General features: G+C 42.6%; 1 protein-coding gene and 1 long non-coding RNA gene across 6 annotated transcripts; one reads left to right on the forward strand and one right to left on the reverse strand.

Annotated features, from left to right (window-relative positions):
• Window positions 1–12,604: 12,604 nt before the first annotated feature.
• LOC115191652 (uncharacterized) lies at window positions 12,605–13,535 on the forward strand. 2 transcript variants are annotated; one of them, XR_003877751.1, is made up of 3 exons: window positions 12,605–12,880; window positions 13,187–13,298; window positions 13,419–13,535. It is a non-coding gene; the product is annotated as an uncharacterized LOC115191652 (long non-coding RNA). The 2 variants fall into 2 exon arrangements; XR_003877750.1 differs by having other exon boundaries at window positions 12,802–12,820; window positions 13,419–13,532.
• A 6-nt stretch (window positions 13,536–13,541) lies between these two features.
• Window positions 13,542–21,455, reverse strand: LOC115191651 (prostaglandin reductase 1). 4 transcript variants are annotated; one of them, XR_003877748.1, is made up of 10 exons: window positions 21,083–21,455; window positions 19,160–19,313; window positions 18,314–18,417; window positions 17,904–18,071; window positions 17,547–17,664; window positions 17,229–17,384; window positions 17,009–17,114; window positions 16,202–16,320; window positions 13,973–14,830; window positions 13,542–13,935 (listed from the first exon to the last, which is right to left on the reverse strand). XR_003877748.1 is itself a non-coding variant. In XM_029749456.1 (9 exons), the coding sequence occupies exons 2-9, from the start codon at window positions 19,265–19,267 to the stop codon at window positions 14,720–14,722; spliced, it is 990 nt and encodes a 329-aa protein (XP_029605316.1). In that variant the 5' UTR covers window positions 19,268–19,313; window positions 21,083–21,455; the 3' UTR covers window positions 13,542–14,719. The 4 variants fall into 4 exon arrangements, 1 of the variants encoding a protein (XP_029605316.1); XR_003877749.1 differs by having other exon boundaries at window positions 13,542–13,602; window positions 13,788–14,830; XR_003877747.1 differs by having other exon boundaries at window positions 13,542–13,602; window positions 13,714–14,830.
• Window positions 21,456–22,371: the final 916 nt, after the last annotated feature.

The following is a 22,371-nucleotide window of genomic DNA, read 5'->3' on the forward strand; positions in this document are numbered from 1 at the left end:
AATAAAACATTTAAAGTAAATGGGCTCGGTAGAACAGAATAAACATATAGCATGTATAAATACAGGAAACCACTCAACAATTTATAATACAATATTTACACGTGTGTCAGGAAGAGCAAGTGTTTAAATTGTGCAGTACATAAATACGAAGTCTAGTAGCAGAAGTTGTGTATAGCATGAGGTCCATAATTATTGGCACCCTTGATGAAGATGAGCAAAAAATACTGTATGAAATAAGTAATGAAAACACTGAGTTATATTGTATGCTTAAAAAAATATGAAATTATATAATTATATACTAATACAGTTGCTCAGAGAAAGATTTTGTTTAATTTATTATTTTCTTTACTCGAAAAGACAGGGGTCCAAATTATTGGCAAACCTGTTTTCAATACTCTAGCACCCTCCCCTTCGAGGATAATGACACTGAGTCTTTTTCTAAAATGTTTTATGAGATTGGAGAACACGTTGGAAGGGATCTTAGAACATTCCTCCATATAGAATCTTTCCAGATCCTTGATATCCTTCATCTGTTTTTATGCCCTTTTCAATTCAAAGCACATGTTATCAATGGGGTTCAAGTCTGGAGACTGAGATGGCCATTGCAAAACGTTCATTTTGTGGTCAATTAACCATTTCTTTGTGGATTTTGATTAGTGCTTGAGGTTATTGTCTTGCTGGAAGATTCACTTGTGGCCAAGAGGCAACCAGGTTTTTGCTAAAATGGCCTGTTAATGTTCATGATGCCATTTAGTTTATATGTGTGTGTGTGTGTGTGTGTGTGTGTGTGTGTGTGTGTGGGTGTGGGGGGGGGGGGTCTATGTGTGGGTGTGTGTGGATGTGTGTGTTTGTGTATGTATGTGTAGGTGTGTGCGTGCGTGCGTGCGTGAGTGATTGCAGTTGGTCAGTCCAGATCAAGTGTTCAGCACTCTGATGGCTTGTCGAGAGTAACAGTCTCTGAGCCTGTTGGTCTGAGACCCAATGCTCAGATTGTGTCTGGCCATGTGGGGTACTTGATGATGCTGCGGGACTTCCTCAGGCACCGCTTTGAGTAGACGTCCTGACTGGGAAGGGAGCACGGCCCCAGTGATGTACTGGGCCACCTTCGATACCTGCTGGAGGGCCTTGCGGTCGTGGACAGAGCACTTCCCATACCAGGCCATGATGCAGCCAGTCAGGACGCTAACGATGGTACAGCGGTAGAATTTGGAGAGTACCCGGGAGGGACATGACATATTTCTTCAGCCGCCTTAGGAAGTGAAGGCGCTGTTGCGCCCTCTTGGCAAGAGTGGTGGTATTGTTGGTCCATGTCAAGTTCTCGGTGATGTGGATGCCAAGGAACTTAAAACTGCTGACTCTCTCCACTGCAGTCCCATCGATGGGGCATGTCTTCTGTTTCCTGAAGTCAATACAACATGCTTACCACTTTGAAGATGCAAAATATTTTTTATTGTGAAACAAACAAGAAATAAGGCAAAAAAAGTCAATACTTTGTAGAGCTACCTTTTGCAGCAATTACAGCTGCAAGTCTCTTGGGGTATGTCTCTATAAGCTTGGCACATCTAGCCACTGGGATTTTTTCCAATTTTTCAAGGCAAAACTGCTCCAGCTCATTCAAGTTGGATGGGTTCCGCTGGTGAATAGCAATCTTTAAGTCATACCACAAATTCTCAATTGGATTGAGGTCTGTGCTTTGACTAGGCCATTCCAAAACATTTAAATGTTTCCCCACAACTCAAGTGTTGCTTTAGCAGTATGCTTAGGGTCATTGTCCTGCTGGAAGGTGAACCTCCGTCCCAGTCTCAAATCTCTGGAAGACTGAAACAGGTTTCCCTCAAGAATTTCCTTGTATTTAGCGCCATCCATCATTCCTTCAATTCTGACCAGTTTTCCAGTCCCTGCCGATTAAAACATCCCCACAGCATGATGCTGCCACCACCATGCTTCACTGTGGGGATGATGTTCTCAGGGTGATGAGAGGTGTTGGGTTTGCGCCAGACATAGCATTTTCCTTGATGGCCAAAAAGCTCAATATTAGTCTCATCTGACCAGAGTACCTTCTTCCATATGTTTGGGGAGTCTCACACATGCCTTTTGTTGAACACCAAACTGATTTACTTATTTTTTTCTTTAAGCAATGGCTTTTTTTCTGGAGACTCTTCCATAAAGCCCAGCTCTGTGGAGTGTACGGCTTAAACTGGTTCTATGGACAGATACTCCAATCTCCGCTGTGGAGCTTTGCAGCTCCTTCAGGGTTATCTTTGGTATCTTTGTTGTCTCTCTGATTAATGCCCTCCTTGCCTGGTCCGTGAGTTTTGGTGGGCGGACCTCTCTTGGCAGGTTTGTTGTGGTGCCATATTCATCAATTTTTTTAATAATGGATTTATTGGAGCTCCGTGGGATGTTCAAAGTTTCTGATATTTTTTTATAACCCAACCCTGATCTGTACTTCTCCACAACTTTGTCCCTGATCTGTATGGAGAGCTCCTTGGTCTTCATGGTGCCACTTGCTTGGTGGTGCCCATTGCTTAGTGATGTTCAGAACAGGTGTATATATACTGAGATCATGAGACAGATCATGTGACACTTAGATTGCACACAGGTGGACTTTATTTCACTAATTATGTGACTTTTGAAGGTAATTCGTTGCACCAGATCTTCTTTAGGGGCTTCATAGCAAAGGGGGTGATTACATATGCACTCACCACTTTTCTCTTTTTTTTCACTTCACTAATTCGGACTATTTTGTGTATGTCCATTATATGAAATAAAAATAAAAATCCATTTAAATGACAGGTTGTAATGCAAAAAATTTGTAAAAAATGCCAAGGGGGATGAATACTTTTGCAAGGCACTGTAGCCTTGTTTTTGTTATTTTACTGTGTTACTTTTTATTTTATATTTTACTTTAATTTATTGAATAAATATTTTCTTAACTCCATTTCTTGAATTGCATTGTTGGCGGAACCCCTGGCCAACATCCAGTGAAGTTGCAGCGCGCAAAATTCAAAAACAGAAATACTCATAATAAGAATTCTGAAAACATACAAGTGTTATACATCAGTTTAAAGATTAACTTCTTGTTAATCCAGCCGCTGTGTCAGATTTCAAAAAGGCTTTACGGCGAAAGCATACCATGCGATTATCTGAGGACAGCCAGTGCCCAGCTAACAAACATTACATACAGTTACCAGCCAAGTAGATGAATCACAAAAGTCAGAAATAACGATAAAATTAATCACTTACCTTTGATGATCTTCATATGGTTGCACTCACATGACTCCCAGTTACACAATAAATGTTCGATAAAGCTCCTCTTTATATCCAAAAACCTCTGTTTGGCTGGCGCGTTTTGTTCAGTAATCAACTAGCTCCAGGGCGCGCACAACAGGCAGACGAAAAGTCAAAATAGTATAGGTAAAGTTTGTAGAAACATGTCAAACGATGTTTAGAATCAATCTTCAGGTTGTTTTTAGCATAAATAAGCAATAATATTTCAACCAGACAATCGCGTTGTCAATAGAAAGCGGAAAATCAACAAACGGCACGCTCTCGGACACGCGCCCCAAACAGTATGGGACTTAAGACAGACCAGTCATAGAAAGTGGTCTTACTCACTCATTTTTCACAATACAAGCCTGAAACAATTTCTTAAGACTCTTGACATCTAGTGGAAGCCATAGGAAGTGCAATCTGACCCCACAGCCATCGGATACTGTGTAGACATTCAATAGAAAACTACAAACTTCAAAAATCCCACTTCCTGGATGGATTATTCTCAGGTTTCACCTGCCATATGAGTTCTGTTATACTCACAGACATTATTTTAACAGTTTTGGAACCTTTAGAGTGTTTTCTATTCAAATCTACCAATTATATGCATATCCTAGCTTCTGGGCCTGAGTAACAGGCAGTTTACTGTGGGCACACTTTTCATCCGGACGTCAAAATACTGCCCCCTATCCCATACAGGTTAAGGGCTTGTAAGTAAGCATTTCATTTGTATTTGGTGCATATGACAAAAAAAATGTATTTGAAATGCGAGATCCCGACTTAAAAAAAATGTTCATAACAACTTCCAGACTTTCCCTACATGCTGAACTCTGACATCAGCTACCATGGAAATGACTTTGATGGCAGCATCTTCTGCAGCTAAATACAAAAACAAAACTTTATTTATCAAAATGAACATAACTATATGTTTTTTGAACACTATAAATTGTTTGCTAACATTTCCAAGTTCCTACTCCAAGTTGACAAGTCGTTCCTCTGATAACTCTAAACTCTGATAGGACTTGAATGTGGCAATAGACCTTGGAGAGAAAAAACAAGGAAGTGAAAATATGCAGTATAAAAGAAAATAATGAGCTGACTGAAAAACAATTGGTGGTGGTGGGGATGTAGGGTAGATTAAGATGTACTTTAAAACTATAGAATCAAGGACTACCTTCTTAATTCAACACAACACTAACTTCATACACTTGGGCTCTTTCTCAGTTGTCTAAAACTTTTCCCTCTCCTTCACTGATCTGAAAGAACTGACCAGGTGAAAGTTAGGCCAGCCTAATGATGAGCTTCCTTCCGCCATACTGTTTCCACCTGTGAACATTTTTCCAACTAGTGCAGATGAAGGGGAAGAGTCAAGGAGAAGATGGATTTTTAGACAATTGAGAAAGAGCCTCTGGCCAGGTTCAGTAGCGAAACGTGATTGAAAATTGCAAATAGAAGTGCTATGAATAAAGTGGACATGATTCTTTCTTTTCTACATGTCAGAGAGGCATGTTTGTTCTACATAACATATTTCTATCTGAACGTTCCTAAACATTGCATCCTGCTGAAGGCCCCCTTGGTCTGGTCACATGTCCAGATGACATACCAAGATCACCATCTTGTGGTCAATTCTCATACTGCTAAACCTTTTCTGAAAACGACTAGTTTCTATCTATTCAATCTGACCTTTTTTAAAGGGCAATTGCACTTCCTGATTTGGCTTTGTTTTTCATCAATGCTCAATAAGAACTACTAGCGGCCATGACTGAAGGTAAATGAGAGTTGTCTCGGGGGTGTGGTTAGACATGGGTGTTTCTTGGGTGCGTCTGCCATTCAATCACAACAAACAAGTGCAGAAGTGAGTACAGCGAGGTAAGCTATGGAGAGAACAAAGTTGTGAGGACTTCTCTCCTCCCGACCGACTCGCCATCTCAAGATGGTCAGCTAATTCAATTCTATGTGTAGGCTAAAGCTAGTCCTTGATCATGACTCTCAGTTCTATGTGTAGGCTAAAGCTAGTCCTTGATCATGACTCTCAGTTCTATATGTAGGCTAAAGCTAGTCCTTGATCATGGCTCAGTTCTGTGTGTAGGCTAAAGCTAGTCCTTGATCATGACTCTCAGTTCTATGTGTAGGCTAAAGCTAGTCCATGATCATGACTCTCAGTTCTATGTGTAGGATAAAGCTAGTCCTTGATCATGACTCTCAGTTCTATGTGTAGGCTAAAGCTAGTCCATGATTATGACTCTCAGTTCTATGTGTAGGCTAAAGCTAGTCCTTGGTCATGACTCTCAGTTCTATGTGTAGGCTAAAGCTAGTCCTTGATCATGACTCTCAGTTCTATGTGTAGGCTAAAGCTGGTCCTTGATCATGACTCAGTTCTATGTGTAGGCTAAAGCTAGTCCTTGATCATGACTCTCAGTTCTATGTGTAGGCTAAAGCTAGTCCTTGATCATGACTCAGTTCTATGTGTAGGCTAAAGCTAGTCCTTGATCATGACTCTCAGTTCTATGTGTAGGCTAAAGCTAGTCCTTGATCATGACTCTCAGTTCTATGTGTAGGCTAAAGCTGGTCCTTGATCATGACTCTCAGTTCTATGTGTAGGCTAAAGCTAGTCCTTGATCATGACTCTCAGTTCTATGTGTAGGCTAAAGCTAGTCCTTGATCATGACTCTCAGTTCTATGTGTAGGCTAAAGCTAGTCCTTGATCATGACTCTCAGTTCCATTATATTACACAAGAGTCATTGGACGAAGATGTCTTCTGTAGGGGGTAGTTTTGTTAAGATACCTGACACTTGGTCTGAACATTAACATGCATTGCTTGCGGTACAGTTTTGGAAGCATAAGGACCTTATCTTTCATATCAGAGGGGGGGGAACCATTGATACACACCTTGATAAGGTTAGGGTTCGTGTTCCCAGACGGAAACATCTCCATGTTACAGCACTTGTTTACGGAAAACAGACAGAAGACAAGAAGCGACCACCTGTGCTATGTAGCATGCTCTGAACACATGTGTGTAAGCATAACTCAGGAAGTGTAGTTTCGTCAGATGGAGACACCCATAGCTGAATGAATCTGTGCTAAACTGCTACAGTAAGTGTATATTTTTTATTTAAAGAATTCTTTCTCGCTGATGAAATGCAAGTGATGATTATTGTTGATTATTGTTGTTTCTAAATGTTAAAACACAGAGTCAATAGTGTAGTTCACATCAGGTATTCGTGGGTGAAACTAATGCCAGAGAACTGTAGGGAGAAGGCAGAATGCTGCCTACAGATTTTGAAAACCAGGCTTAAGCCTGCACTGACCTTGTGTTTAGCCAAACTGACAGCAGCTAGCTAGCATAACTTGGTGATAGCTGCAACTGGCTATCCTAGCTAGCTGATATTTCTGTCAAATCAGTTATGACAAGATAGCCAGTGTCTGGAATGTGTTTCATAAGACACTCATTCTACAATGCCTTTCTACGAAAGTAGCTTGCAACTTAGTTTCAACGTTACAAAACGTCATGTAAATACATGTTTATAGTGGAGGCTGCTGAAGGGAGGACGGCCCGTAATAATGGCTGGAATGGAGTTAATGGAATGGTATCAAACACATGGAAAACGTGTTTGATGTGTTCGATTCCATTCCATTGATTCCATTCCAGCCATTACCATGAGCCTGTCCTCCCCAATTAAGGTGCCACCAGCAACCTGTGTGTGGAAACTATATCAACTATTGTGAGTTGAATTCCCACGGTCTTCAGTCAGCTCAGCTGTTCTACAACACAATGTTCTATAACTGGCTAGTTTTGTCTCGTCTTGTCTCTCATTATGTCCGGGAGACAAATCCCAGAACTAATATCCCTACAGGTGTAGGCTACATGTGGACATTGCACAAACATCGCCCAGCTTGAGTGTAGACACAACAACTAAAAATCAATGGATGTGTTCATGTTACAATATTGATTATAAAGACAGTCCAGCTACAGTTGACCTAACAAATCATCCTCAGTTGGGTGTACAGTACAATACAACTTCAGCTGTCTAACCAGAACTAGAATGGCATTTCTCTTTCTATGGTCTAGTTGCCCAAATCGTAGAATTTGTCTGCTCTCTGGGTGAGATTCTGTCTGTCTAACCACACTGACATGTACAGCTCTCTGGGTGAGGTTCTATCTGTCTAACCACACTGACATGCACAGCTCTCTGGGTGAGGTTCTGTCTGTCTAACACACTGACATGTACAGCTCTCTGGGTGAGGTTCTGTCTGTCTAACACACTGACATGTACAGCTCTCTGGGTGAGGTTCTGTCTAACCACACTGACATGTACAGCTCTCTGGGTGAGGTTCTGTCTGTCTAACCACACTGACATGTACAGCTCTCTGGGTGAGGTTCTGTCTGTCTAACACACTGACATGTACAGCTCTCTGGGTGAGGTTCTGTCTGTCTAACACACTGACATGTACAGCTCTCTGGGTGAGGTTCTGTCTGTCTAACACACTGACATGTACAGCTCTATGGGTGAGGTTCTGTCTGTCTAACACTACTGACATGTACAGCTCTCTGGGTGAGGTTCTGTCTGTCTAACACACTGACATGTACAGCTCTCTGGGTGAGGTTCTGTCTGTCTAACACACTGACATGTACAGCTCTCTGGGTGAGGTTCTGTCTAACCACACTGACATGTACAGCTCTCTAGGTGAGGTTCTGTCTAACCACACTGACATGCACAGCTCTCTGGGTGAGGTTCTGTCTAACCACACTGACATGCACAGTTCTCTGGGTGAGGTTCTGTCTGTCTAACCACACTGACATGTACAGCTCTCTGGGTGAAGTTCTGTCTGTCTAACCACACTGACATGTACAGCTCTCTGGGTGAGGTTCTGTCTGTCTAACCACACTGACATGCACAGTTCTCTGGGTGATGTTCTGTCTGTCTAACCACACTGACATGCACAGCTCTCTGGGTGATGTTCTGTCTGTCTAACCGCACACTGTCCTTAACAATTACAAGCATACCCATAACATGATGGAGACACCACTGCTTGAACATATTGAGTGGTACTCAGTAATGTGTTGTAATGGATTTTCCCCAAACATAACACTTTGCATTCAGAACAAAATGTTAATTGCATTGCCACATTTTTGCAAAAAGGCTGCATGTTTTCAAATATTTGTATTCTGGTCTTTGAGGTTGAATCTATGTTTGAAATTCACTGCTTGACTGAGGGCCCTTACAGATCAAATGTGGTTAAAATCAAGGGGTGTGAATACTTTAAAACTTGTTATGGATAGGGGGCAGTATTTTCACGGCCGGATTAAAAACGTACCCGATTTAATCTGATTATTACTCCTGCCCAGAAACTAGAATATGCATATAATTATTAGCTTTGGATAGAAAACACTCCAAAGTTTCTAAAACTGTTTGAAGCGTGTCTGTGAGTATAACAGAACTCATTTGGCAGGCCAAAACCTGAGAAGATTCCAAACAGGAAGCGCCCTCTCTGACCATTTCTTGGCCTTCTTTGTCATCTCTATCCAAAACAGGGGATCTCTGCTGTAACGTGACATTTTCTAATGCTCCCATGGGCTCTCAGAAGGCGCCAGAACGTTGAATGATGACTTTGCAGGCCATGGCTGAAAAACAGTAGCGCATTTGGTAAGTGGTCGATCTGAGAACAATGAGACTGGTGCGCGCGTGCACGAGACGACTCCATGTTTACATGTTCAGTCTTTTAACGAAAACAACGACTCCCGGTCGGAATATTATTGCTTTTTTACGAGAAAAATCGCATAAAAATTGATTTTAAACAGCGTTTGACATGCTTCGAAGTACGGTAATGGAATATTTTGAAATCTTTTGTCACAAAACGCGCCGGGCGCATCACCCTTTGTTACCCTTCGGATAGTGTCTTGAACGCACAACAAAACGCCGCTATTTGGATATAACTATGGATTATTTGGAACCAAACCAACATTTGTTATTGAAGTAGAAGTCCTGGGAGTGCATTCTGACGAAGAACAGCAAAGGTAATCCAATTTTTCTTACAGTAAATCTGAGTTTGGTGAGTATCAAACTTGGTGGGTGTCAAAATAGCTAGCCCGTGATGGCGAGCTATCTACTCAGAATATTGTAAAATGTGCTTTCACCGAAAAGCTATTTTAAAATTGGACACCGCGATTGCATAAAGGAGTTCTGTATCTATAATTCTTTAAATAATTGTTATGTTTTTTGTGAACGTTTATCGTGAGTAATTTAGTAAATTCACCGGAAGTGTTCGGTGGGAATGCTAGTTCTGAACGTCACATGCTAATGTAAAAAGCTGGTTTTTGATATAAATATGAACTTGATTGAACAAAACATGCATGTATTGTATAACATAATGTCCTAGGAGTGTCATCTGATGAAGATCATCAAAGGTTAGTGCTGCATTTAGCTGTGGTTTTGTTTTTTGTGACATTATATGCTAGCTTGAAAAATGGGTGTCTGATTATTTCTGGCTGGGTACTCTGCTGACATAATCTAATGTTTTGTTTTCGCTGTAAAGCCTTTTTGAAATCGGACAGTGTGGTTATATAAAGGAGAGTCTTGTCTTTAAAATAGTGTAAAATAGTCATATGTTTGAAAAATGGAAGTTTTCGGATTTTCGAGGAGTTTGTATTTCGCGCCACGCCCATCATTGGATATTGGAGCAGGTGTTCCGCTAGCGGAACGTCTAGATGTAAGAGGTTATTAAGGCACCCTAACAATGTGTAAATATTACACTTGTCTTTCGTCTTTTACTGTAATTCACAGCCGATACAGATACTGTACCTATCAGCATTTTGCCTGGTGGTGCTGGGTAGGGTTAATGGCGGGAACCGGGTTACCGGGATTTTCTGCCCAACCCACTGTAAGGATGACGCTGGAGATGAGAAGCAGGTACAGGGAGTGAACATTTAATTAACAATGGACATGGGACAGGACAGCACCTGGACAGGAACACACAACGACATTAATGCTGACACAGGGATCTAACCAAAGAAACAGACAGATATAGGAGGGGCAATCAACAAATTAAAGGAGTCCAGGTGAGTCCAGTGATGCGCTGCTGGGCGTGATGGTGTGCATAACGATAGTGACAGGTGTGCGTAGTGAAGGCAGTCTGGCACCCTCGAGCGCCAGAGAGGGAGAGCGGGAGCAGGCGTGACACCCACTCCCTTTTCCCAGGATAAATAAGTAATTGTGAGAAACTAGGTGAGGTGAAATGATACTGTTAAATGATATGAAATGTCTAAATCTGTCTTCACACAGCATTCACTGCTCTGCTATGAGCGTTGTTCATAGTCAATAGCCAATCAGAGAAGGGGCATAATAGTGTTGTTCTGGCACCATAACGTGAGTCTGACTGGGGAAGAGGGGTCTCCTCGAGGGACCCGCGTGTGTGTGTGTGAGGGGCGGGGGAATCCGAGGTCCATCAACCAGGACTAGACATTGGCCAATCAGAATCCCCCCCATCCCTGTGTTAGGGTTTGACCAACTATTTGTGTGCATATCCTATATAATATAACAATCTGTTTGCATAACCTATATAACACAGATGCTATAATAATACGTTTATTAACTATAAGATAATTGAATACTGCAATATGTTAGAGGAAGTGGCTCATGTGATGGTGGGTCATGTGGACAGAATGCTGATGCTTTAAAACAGGGTTTTGCATGAGCTTTTCTGTAGAATAATAGCAATAACAGGATATGGGTGAAAGGTATATGCAGGGGGGTGTAAGGGTTTTAGAGAACTGTGCATTGTGCAGTCACAAGATGAGACATCCTCTAGAGACAATAGCTACGCCAGGAAGCAGGAGTGTGTCTAGAGGTTGAGACCAACCTGCACGCCAACGATAGGCTGGAATAAGTCTAAACCATATTCTAGTCTCTACTCTGACAGGCCCAGCAAGGAGTGGGAACTACGTCTCTCAAGAAGTATTTAAAGAACTTGTGATGACATTTCAGTTCTCTGTCTGCCCTGCGTGGTGTTACAGAGATCCCGTATATACGAGCCACATATTTACCATTCAAGTGTTTGCATTAATTAAAGTACAAAGAAATCAGAAGTTACTATGTGCTGACTATTTTGTTCTGATACCAGATTCGAATTGACGCAACTCGACACCTGCACAATTGGCACTCCTCTCGAACGGTTACAACTGTATGTGCATTCACATAGCAAGCCTACTCTTCAGCTGGGCTGGAGGTTAGAACGACTGGTTTTATTGTGTGTTGGTTGTGTGGGTGATTGTATGCAGGTCTGTTGGAGATTCTGGAGTGCCTGAGCCCCTTACTACCCAGAGAGTGGAACACCTGGTTCTCTGTCTTGTTCAACCACATGATTTGCTTACACTTTACAACTCTCATGAATAGGCCATTATAAATGGTTTATAAATTAATATGTTAGAAATGCTTAGGATGTTTTGTTTAGAAGTGCTTCATTAATGTTAACAAATAAGAAAATAAAGTATTAACAGCATGTACACTGTTTATGAATATTAATGCTTATACGTGAATATTTTTTACATTTTTATTATACTGAATGATTTTTACAGCTGATTCTTTGTTTTCACTACAGGTGTAGGAAGAACAACAAACCAAATAACTTCTTTGGCATGGAGGACTGTGTTATGGTCACCCAAAGGTCATCAGATCCATTGACGAGCTGGAACAATGTAGGGAGCATTATGAAAATCAACTGGGTCTGTGAGAACCAGACACACAATCAACTGGGTCTGTGAGAACCAGACACACAATCAACTGGGTCTGTGAGAACCAGACGCACAATCAACGGGGTCTGTGAGAACCAGACGCACAATCAACGGGGTCTGTGAGAACCAGACGCACAATCAACTGGGTCTGTGAGAACCAGACGCACATCCATGTTGAACACTAGTTGTAGTGGTTATGGCTCCATGGTTAAAGAAGGGGAAGTCTGGGATTGTCCAAGTGACAGGGTGACTGGTCGCTTTGCTGTTGGAATCCCTGATTGACGCTTTATTAAGACTATCTCTTGGAGATGTATTGGATATCCATGTGAGGTTTTAAGCAGTTTTAGTTTTTATTTGTAATTAAACTGACAACATTATATCAGAAATTATTATGGACTCCAGTGCACTAAACATACAGTAGAAATGATCAGGTGTTATATTAGCAGTGAAGTATACATGCATACCATTATGTTAATTTAACTAAGCCAGTCAGTTAAGAACAAATTCTTATTTACAATGACAGTCTAGGTAACAGTGGGTTAACTGCCTTGTTCAGGGGCAAAACGACAGATGTTTACCATGTCAGCTCAGGGATTCTATCCAGCAACCTTTCGGTTATTGGCCCAACGCTCTAACCACTAGGCTACCTGCCGCCCCATGTAATGTACTGTAGTGAATTTGGGGTCTAGTCCCTCATCCAGCGACTGTCAACCCAACACCTCAGTCGTTACACCAAGAGACATGAAACCCTTGATGAGATTGCTAGGTGTTGGGTTAAGGTCACTACAGTATAAACTTAGTATAGACCAGGTTATGAGGTTGCTAGGCGTTGGGTTAAGGTCACTACAGTATTAACTCAGTATAGACCAGGTTATGAGGTTGCTAGTTGTTGGGTTAAGGTCACTACAGTATAAACTCAGTATAGACCAGGTTATGAGGTTGCTAGGCGTTGGGTTAAGGCCACTACAGTATAAACTCAGTATAGACCAGGTTATGAGGTTGCTAGGTGTTGGGTTAAGGTCACTACAGTATAAACTCAGTATAGACCAGGTTATGAGGTTGCTAGGTGTTGGGTTAAGGTCACTACAGTATAAACTCAGTATAGACCAGGTTATGAGGTTGCTAGGTGTTGGGTTAAGGTCACTACAGTATTAACTCAGTATAGACCAGGTTGAGGTTGCTAGGTTGCTAGGTGTTGGGTTAAGGTCACTACAGTATAAACTCAGTATAGACCAGGTTATGAGGTTGCTAGGTGTTGGGTTAAGGTCACTACAGTATAAACTCAGTATAGACCAGGTCATGAGGGTGTTGGGTGTTGGGTTAAGGTCACTACAGTATAAACTCAGTATAGACCAGGTTATGAGATTGCTAGGAGTTGGGTTAAGGTCACTACAGTATAAACTCAGTATAGACCAGGTTATGAGGTTGCTAGGTGTTGGGATAAGGTCAGTATAAACCAGGTTGTGGGGACTGTCTGGTAATTAGTCAAATCTTATGTTATTGGTGTAGAAAAAGTAATGATCAGTAGGCTGGATGTAATATAAACATTGTATTGTGAAGACACGTTTATTTAGTTACTAGCATTACACTGGACCAAAACCTGTCTAGCTGTGTGTTTAATTACACTGTACCAAAACCTGTCTAGATGTCTGTTGAATTACACTGTACCAAAACCTGTCTAGCTGTGTGTTGAATTATACTGGACCTAAACCTGTCTAGCTGTGTGTTTAATTACACTGTACCAAAACCTGTCTAGATGTCTGTTGAATTACACTGTACCAAAACCTGTCTAGCTGTGTGTTGAATTACACTGTACCAAAACCTGTCTAGATGTCTGTTGAATTACACTGTACCAAAACCTGTCTAGCTGTGTGTTGAATTACACTGTACCAAAACCTGTCTAGCTGTGTGTTGAATTACACTGGACCAAAACCTGTCAATCTGTCTGTTGAATTACACTGGACCTAAACCTGTCTAGCTGTCTGTTGAATTACACTGGACCAAAACCTGTCTAGCTGTCTGTTGAATTACACTGGACCTAAACCTGTCTAGCTGTCTGTTGAATTACACTGTACCAAAACCTGTCTAGCTGTGTGTTTAATTACACTGGACCAAAACCTGTCTAGCTGTGTGTTGAATTACACTGTACCAAAACCTGTCTAGCTGTGTGTTGAATTACACTGGACCAAAACCTGTCTAGCAGTGTGTTGAATTACACTGTACCAAAACCTGTCTAGCTGTCTGTTGAATTACACTGGACATAAACCTGTCTAGCTGTCTGTTGAATTACACTGGACCTAAACATGTCTAGCTGTGTGTTGAATTACACTGGACCAAAACCTGTCTAGCTGTCAGTTTAATTACACTGGACCAAAACCTGTCTAGCTGTCTGTTGAATTACACTGGACCAAAACCTGTCTAGCTGTCTGTTGAATTACACTGGACCAAAACCTGTCTAGCTGTGTGTTGAATTACACTGGACCTAAACCTGTCTAGCTGTCTGTTGAATTACCCTGCACGTAATCCTGTCTTGCTGTCTGTTGACCGTGTCTATGAATAAACATGGAACAGAACACTAGAGTGTGGTATTCAGGAAGGATTCTGGAATGTTAAGTAGAAACAGATTCTGGTTCTAGAACCTGGAGTGTATGTAGTTGAGAGTTCTGGAATGCTTTAGCCAGATGTTCTGGAGGAGTGTAATGTTGATTGTGATGTCATCACACCTTGACCACAGCCTTGCCGATGTTGTCTCCCTGTAGCATGCCCATGAAGGCAGCAGGCATGTTGTTGAAACCACTGGTGATGTGTTCATTGCATCTCAGCTTGCCCTGAAGGACCAACACAAACATTTTATTCTCCTTCTCCTCCTTCTCATCATCAGCATCATCATCACTGTTATTTACATTTAAGTCATTTAGCAGACGTCATCACCATCATCCTCATCACCGCCGTCATATTCATCCTCACCACCATCAAGCTTACACAGTGTTTAAGAACTGTTTTCCTGGATTCACATAAAACTACCTTCAGAAGGAATCTTTACTGGATGGGTTTCTATTGTATCCTGAACGTCCTGAACACTGGTAGCAGAACACTGGTAGCAGAACACTGGTAATGAAACACTGGTAGCAGAACACTGGTAATGAAACACTGGTAATGAAACACTGGTAATGAAACACTGGTAATGAAACACTGGTAGCAGAACACTGGTAGCAGAACACTGGTAATGAAACACTGGTAATGAAACACTGGTAGCAGAACACTGGTAGCAGAACACTGGTAGCAGAACACTGGTAATGAAACACTGGTAGCAGAACACTGGTAATGAAACACTGGTAATGAAACACTGGTAATGAAACACTGGTAGCAGAACACTGGTAGCAGAACACTGGTAATGAAACACTGGTAATGAAACACTGGTAATGAAACACTGGTAATGAAACACTGGTAGCAGAACACTGGTAATGAAACACTGGTAGCAGAACACTGGTAATGAAACACTGGTAATGAAACACTGGTAATGAAACACTGGTAGCAGAACACTGGTAATGAAACACTGGTAATGAAACACTGGTAATGAAACACTGGTAATGAAACACTGGTAATGAAACACTGGTAATGAAACACTGGTAGCAGAACACTGGTAGCAGAACACTGGTAATGGAACCCTATATCTCAGTTAACCAGGCCAATATTGTCACTAGTACCAGAACACAGGTAACAGAACACTGGTAATAGAACATTGCTAATAGAACACTGGTGATGGAACACTGGTGATGGAACACTGGTAACAGAACACTGGTAACAGAACACTGGTGATGGAACACTAGTAATAGAACACTCATATAAGAACACTGGTAATGGAACACTGGTGATGGAACACTAGTAATAGAACACTCAAATAAGAACACTGGTAATGGAACACTGGTAATGGAACACTGGTAATGGAACACTGGTAATGGAGCACTGGTAATGGAGCACTGGTAATGGAGCACTGGTAATGGAGCACTGGTAATGGAACACTGGTAACGGAACACTGGTAACGGAACACTGGTAACGGAACACCGGTGATGGAACACCGGTGATGGAACACTAGTAATAGAACACTCATATAAGAACACTGGTAATGGAACACTGGTGATTGAACACTAATAATAGAATACTAGCAATAGAACCCTAGTAGAACCCTCTCTCTGTACCTCAGTCATCCAGGCCATCAGCCTCCTCAGTGACTGCTGGTGTTTGTGTTTCCAGCGAGCACACAGGAAGCCCTCCATCCTCAGCTGTTTGAAGATCATGTAGGTGTGTACATACGGCCCTAAAATATACACATACAGTAGCCAAATATTAACATAAAAATTTCTATGGATTCAGTGACACAGATACAGTAGATCATATGGGAGTGAACTAACAGCCCTGGCATATAAACAAATACCTGTCTGTGGTGTAGTGTTGTTGTACTCTATGGTGCAGTATACCTGTCTGTGGTGTGGACAGTATACCCGTCTGTGGTGTGGACAGTATACCCGTCTGTGGTGTGGACAGTATACCCGTCTGTGGTGTGGACAGTATACCCGTCTGTGGTGTGGACAGTATACCCGTCTGTGGTGTGGACAGTATACCCGTCTGTGGTGTGGACAGTATACCCGTCTGTGGTGTGGACAGTATACCCGTCTGTGGTGTGGACAGTATACCCGTCTGTGGTGTGGACAGTATACCCGTCTGTGGTGTGGACAGTATACCCGTCTGTGGTGTGGACAGTATTCCCGTCTGTGGTGTGGACAGTATTCCCGTCTGTGGTGTGGACAGTATTCCCGTCTGTGGTGTGGACAGTATACACGTCTGTGGTGTGGACAGTATACCCGTCTGTGGTGTGGACAGTATACCCGTCTGTGGTGTGGACAGAATACCCGTCTGTGGTGTGGACAGTATACCCGTCTGTGGTGTGGACAGTATACCCGTCTGTGGTGTGGACAGTATACCCGTCTGTGGTGTGGACAGTATACCTGTCTGTGGTGTGGTGTCGTTGTACATGGAGATGCTTCCACACACAGCTATTCTGCCATACTCTCTCATCTGAGGCATCACTACACTGGAGAACTTCCCACCAACCTAGAGAGAGAGAGAGAGATTGAGCTTTGATACACACACACACATACACACACACACACACACATGTCCACACACACAAAGAATGCGTGTGTGCGAGTGGTGCAGCGACCTCACGTTCTCAAAGTAGCAGTCGTATCCGTGTGGTGCGGCCTCCCTGAGTGATTCCTCCAGAGAGGTGACAGTCTTGTAGTTGAAGACCTGGTCAAAACCCAGCTCCTTTAGATAGGACACCTTGGTATCTGTCCCCGCACAGCCCACCACTCTGCAGCCCTGAGGACGGACACACACACACACACACTATACATTATGAAAGTCACTGGTAACACACAGAGACACATGGAATGTAGAACACAACTTGTCCTCATCTTCAGGAAGTAACTAACACTGGAGACGTTGTGGGAACGCTCTGGAAACGTTGGGGGAATGTTGTACCTTGATCTTGGCGATCTGTCCCACCACTGAGCCCACGGCTCCTGCTGCAGCGTTCACCAGAAGAGTCTCCCCCTTCTTTATCTCACACACCTCCTCTAGTCCATACAGAGCTGTCAGACTAGAGAGATATCATCATCATCGTCATCATCACCATCAGCACTATTATAACCACTAATGTATATCCCACACCTCCTCTAGTCCATACAGAGCTGTCAGACTAGAGAGATATCATCATCATCACCATCAGCACTATTATAACCACTACTGTATCACACACCTCTCAACCACACAGGGCAGTCTGCATATCCATCTCTCTATCTATCTATCTATCTATCTATCGAGATCCATCCATCCTACCCAGGCATGCCGATGGCCCCCAGGGCCAGGGAAAGGGGGATGTCCTGGGGCCAGTCTGGCAGCACAGGGGTCAGCTCTGCCCCATCACACACCCAGTGACTCCTCCATCCACAATCACTGACCACATGGCAGCCGACTGGGAAGCTGGGGTTATAACTCTGGATCACCCTGGGGGGGGGGGGGGGGGGGGGGGGGGGGGAAGAGAGAGAGAGAGAGAGGAGAGAGAGAGAGAGAGAGAGAGAGAGCATGAGTGTCAGTCAGTCTGTAGTGTGTCAACATGAGTGTCAGTCAGTCTGTAGTGTGTCAACATGAGTGTCAGTCAGTCTGTAGTGTGTCAACACGAGTGTCAGTCAGTCTATAATGTGTTTGCATCCACATGCTCGCCTCCCTCCCCCATAATGTACCCTTACTTGGCAACTTGTGATCCAATCATCACGTCTCCCTCCTTCATCATCGTCTGGCTGTAGGGTCTCATGTAAGGGTCCACACTGAGGAACACAGCCTCCAACAGCACCTGAACAGTGGTCTATTCATTAGTACACACCGTAGCGAAACATTTTGCAACTGAAAATATTTTGCTACAAAAATGTGTCATTTGTTAAGGGGTGTATTCATTAGTGGACACCGTTTTGCAAAGAAAACACTTGTTATTTGTTGGAAAAATTCTGATTAGTCCCACCCCGTTTTGGCCCAGATAACCTGTTTCTAGTACAAATGTATTAACCACAGGTTATCAAGTCATTTCACATGCCATGGAACATGTTAGAATTGCAAAAGGAACGTGTTCATTTTGTGTGAAGTTCCCGGTAGGGCTTCAGTACGTGTCCAAGACCATTTTCCCCTCTGGGGCATTAAAGGGCAATTCCGCCACTTTTCAACTTCATATTCTTTATCTCCAGCACCAATCCAGTGTCTACATGTGAAAATAGTGTGTTTCTGTGATCCGTGGTTAAAAAGAGAAGAAGGTCCTCAAAAAGTATTCTGTGACGTCACAGGGTAGAATTAAAACAGTGATTTCTTGCTCCCCGTGTCACTGCAAATCTCAGTGTTGGAAAAACACTGTTTTTAAAATGTTTTAACTTTTGATGATGTCATCAAGAAGAACCTTTTTAAAGTTATATATTTTTTCTACAAAACATAGAAATGCAGCATTTCCACATATGTAGACACTGGTATTGTGCTGCATATGATGAAGATAAGGTTGGAAAATTGTGGAATTGCCCTTCAAAGTCTATCCTATCCTATCCTATCCTCACCTGTCCATTCTTGGGCTGCGGCAGCGTCTCCTCCCTCAGATGGAAGTCACTAGCCTTGGGGAAACCCTGGAAGTGCTGGCGTAACGTCCAGGCCTTGGACACAACCATGGTGCTCTGCTCCTCAGGTCTAAGACAGTAGATCTGTAGAGACTGGCTGGAGGGAAGAGGAGGAGGAGACAGAGGTCTGAGTGTATGAGAGAGACAGAGGGAGATGTAGAACATGTGTTGTGTGCCTTGGGTTGAAATCACAGGGTAAATATTTGCATTCCTTTGTGCATATGCTAATAAATCCTATCACAGCTATGTTTACTCAGGGCAGGTCATGAAAACGACTTTGTACCAATGTTTTCTCAGGGCAGGTCATGAAAACTATTGTTTAGCCATGTTTACTCAGGGCAGGTCATGAAAACTATTGTTATGACATAAAAACAGATTAAGCTACTTTGGGTTGGGAGCAAAAATACATTTTCATTCTCTACTGCAATATAATGGACAATAAAGTATTATTCTTGTAATTCAAATGATTCTACTTCATTACCTGAATATGCTGATTACTGCAGCATAAAACTCAGGGGCGCAACTTTGGTTTTTTGAAGTGGGGGGGCATAACAATAAATATATTATTAACAGCCTACCCGACCGCTCGGAGGCGTCCGCATGGTCCTAAAGCACACATTTGCCTTGTTTTGTATCACATTCCAATGATAAAACTGGGGGGGACAAAATTGAAATTTCTTCATGCTCCCGTCCCCAGTGAAAGTTGCGCCCCTAATAAAACTGAAGAAGTATGTCCAGCTATCCTAGTCTTCAGACTCTACATTTTATTTATTTATTTAACTAGGCAAGTCAGTTAAGAACAAATTCTTATTTACAATGACGGCCTACCCCGGACAACACGAGGCCAATTGTGCGGCGCCCTATGGGGCTCCCAATCACAGCCTGATGTGATACAGCCTGGATTCAAACCAGGGTGTCTGTAGTGACACCTCTTGTACTGAGATGCAGTGCCTTAGACCACTGCACCACTTGGGAGCCCGTGTACATCGAGTACATTCCTTACCAAGCTATATTTCACTGTGTAAAGCGTATGAACTATTGTCATCTATGTTTTCTATTAAATAATTTGGTAATTGAATGGAATAGACATCTAAGCACTGCCACTGTGGATTTCAGAAAGCTTCATTTCAGCTACTTTGCAACAGTGTTGCTATGGGTTACTATATAGGCGGCTGTAAGGACTTTGATCTCGAATGCATCTCGAATGTCCACTTCATACAGAGAAATGACACCCCAGCAATGAACTAAAGCAGCCGTTCAGAATGAAATATAGTTGTGATGAATGGGCTTTTATGGAATGCAATATATGCACGTGTTCAGACAAGACAATTCAACCCAAGGCTGGTCCCAGATCTGTTTGTATGCCAACTGTAGCCAACATGCAACCAACTCCTATTCCTATAGTCGTTGTCTGTGGTTGAAGTTGAATTCTTGGTTTGAAACAGACGACCAAGCTATTCTGTGCTAGCCTTTATGCTTAATGTTAAACTGATTAATGTGTTGTTAGTTCAATGTTTCTCAGGCGTCAACATGCGGAATAGACCTACTTCAGCAATAACAACAACAAAAAGGCGAGGAGCTGAGGAACCCTACCGTAAGCTACATGCGTGCTGGTAAGCATCTCATCCAAGCAGCCAGATAACGGAATGGGACTAGTCTTACTTTTAGCTAAAGCGAATCCACACTCGTACGAAATCCGTTAGTAAACGCATAATTACGCGGTGGCCACATTCCCCACCGCGAAATCGACTGAACGAGTGTAGGCCAACGTCTCCTAAACGCGGAACTTGTAAATTCGATAAACATCAGTACTAGACAAACACTGAATATTAGGGTAGAAAGTGTGGATATTTCTGTTTACTTTACCGTTTGGTCCGTGCTTGCGCGTCTGCTGTTTCAGTTCAGGCTCGCCCACGTCTGCTGGGGAAAGTTGGCTTGTCGGTGGATCTCAGGATTGGATATAGTAGCCGATCTGTCGCAGTGTCCGGAAGGGAACTGTGGGCTTTGTTACTGGCGTTGGAGTTATAACGTTGCCTAACCTTTCACCCTAATATTTCCTCACCGACCTCATTGAACAGTGGCACGCTCTGCAGTGACAGAAGTTGTAGCCTAATGCTACGTTCATAACCAAGTGGAAAGGTAGTATTTGCCATGTACGACTTGGAATAATTCCTCTTGAACGTCCCCTCCAACTGGTAATTACCAGAGGAAAACTCGTCTATCATCCCTGAGCTCAGACTTCTCCCATATGCTGACCTCTGACGTCACATACTAAGAAAATGACCTCCAGAACAGCATTTTCGGCAGTTAAATGCAACAATAAAAAGCAATCTATGAATATCGTTTTGTAACATTATAATTCGTTTACAAGCATGGTTAATGCAGTTTTTTGGCTTTTAGCCAATTGCAGTTTCTCAATGAGTTCAAAGCATGTGAATGCATCCAACGTGTATTACGACTTCACAACTGGTACTTAGCACCTTCCCACTTTGTTATGAACGCAGCATTTCTCTGTCAACTTATGCTGCATTCATAACCAAGTGGGAAGGTGGTGTCGTTAATACTGTGTGCCGAGTAGGCATACAAATTAGTATTTTTTTATTTAACATAGGCAAGTCAGTTAAGAACAAATTCTACAAATAAGAAAAATTCAAATAAGAACTAATTATTATTTACAATGACGGACTACCCCGACCAAACCCGGACGACGGTGGCCCAATTGTGCGCCACCCTATGAGACTCCCAGCCGGATGTGATGCAGCCTGGATTCGAACCAGGTACTGAGATGCAGTGTCTTAGACCACTACACCACTAAGGAGCGCGAGTGGCGTAAAGAATATGAGCAATTTTCTTGATACGATTATGATTAGAGTATTTTTTGTATTATTCGTGATCGAAAAAATATATACATTTTCGTGTGCCAGCACGCATTTTTCTCATCTCAGTCAGTCGCTGCTACATCGTCTAAATAGCTCAACTGGCTAGTTTGCCTGTCTGTAAAGAGAAGGGCGGGCTATATATTGATCCTGCTGTTCTGATTGGATAGAGTGAAGCTGTATTTCTATGTCCACTTGCTTCATAATTTCACCCGATCACTTTCACTTCTGTTTCGGTGTGATCGTTCACTTTAGCCTGCTGCTATGATAATTCACATG

This window comes from Salmo trutta, chromosome 4 (genome assembly GCF_901001165.1).
Source record: "Salmo trutta chromosome 4, fSalTru1.1, whole genome shotgun sequence".
In the NCBI taxonomy this organism is placed as follows: Eukaryota; Metazoa; Chordata; class Actinopteri; order Salmoniformes; family Salmonidae; genus Salmo; species Salmo trutta.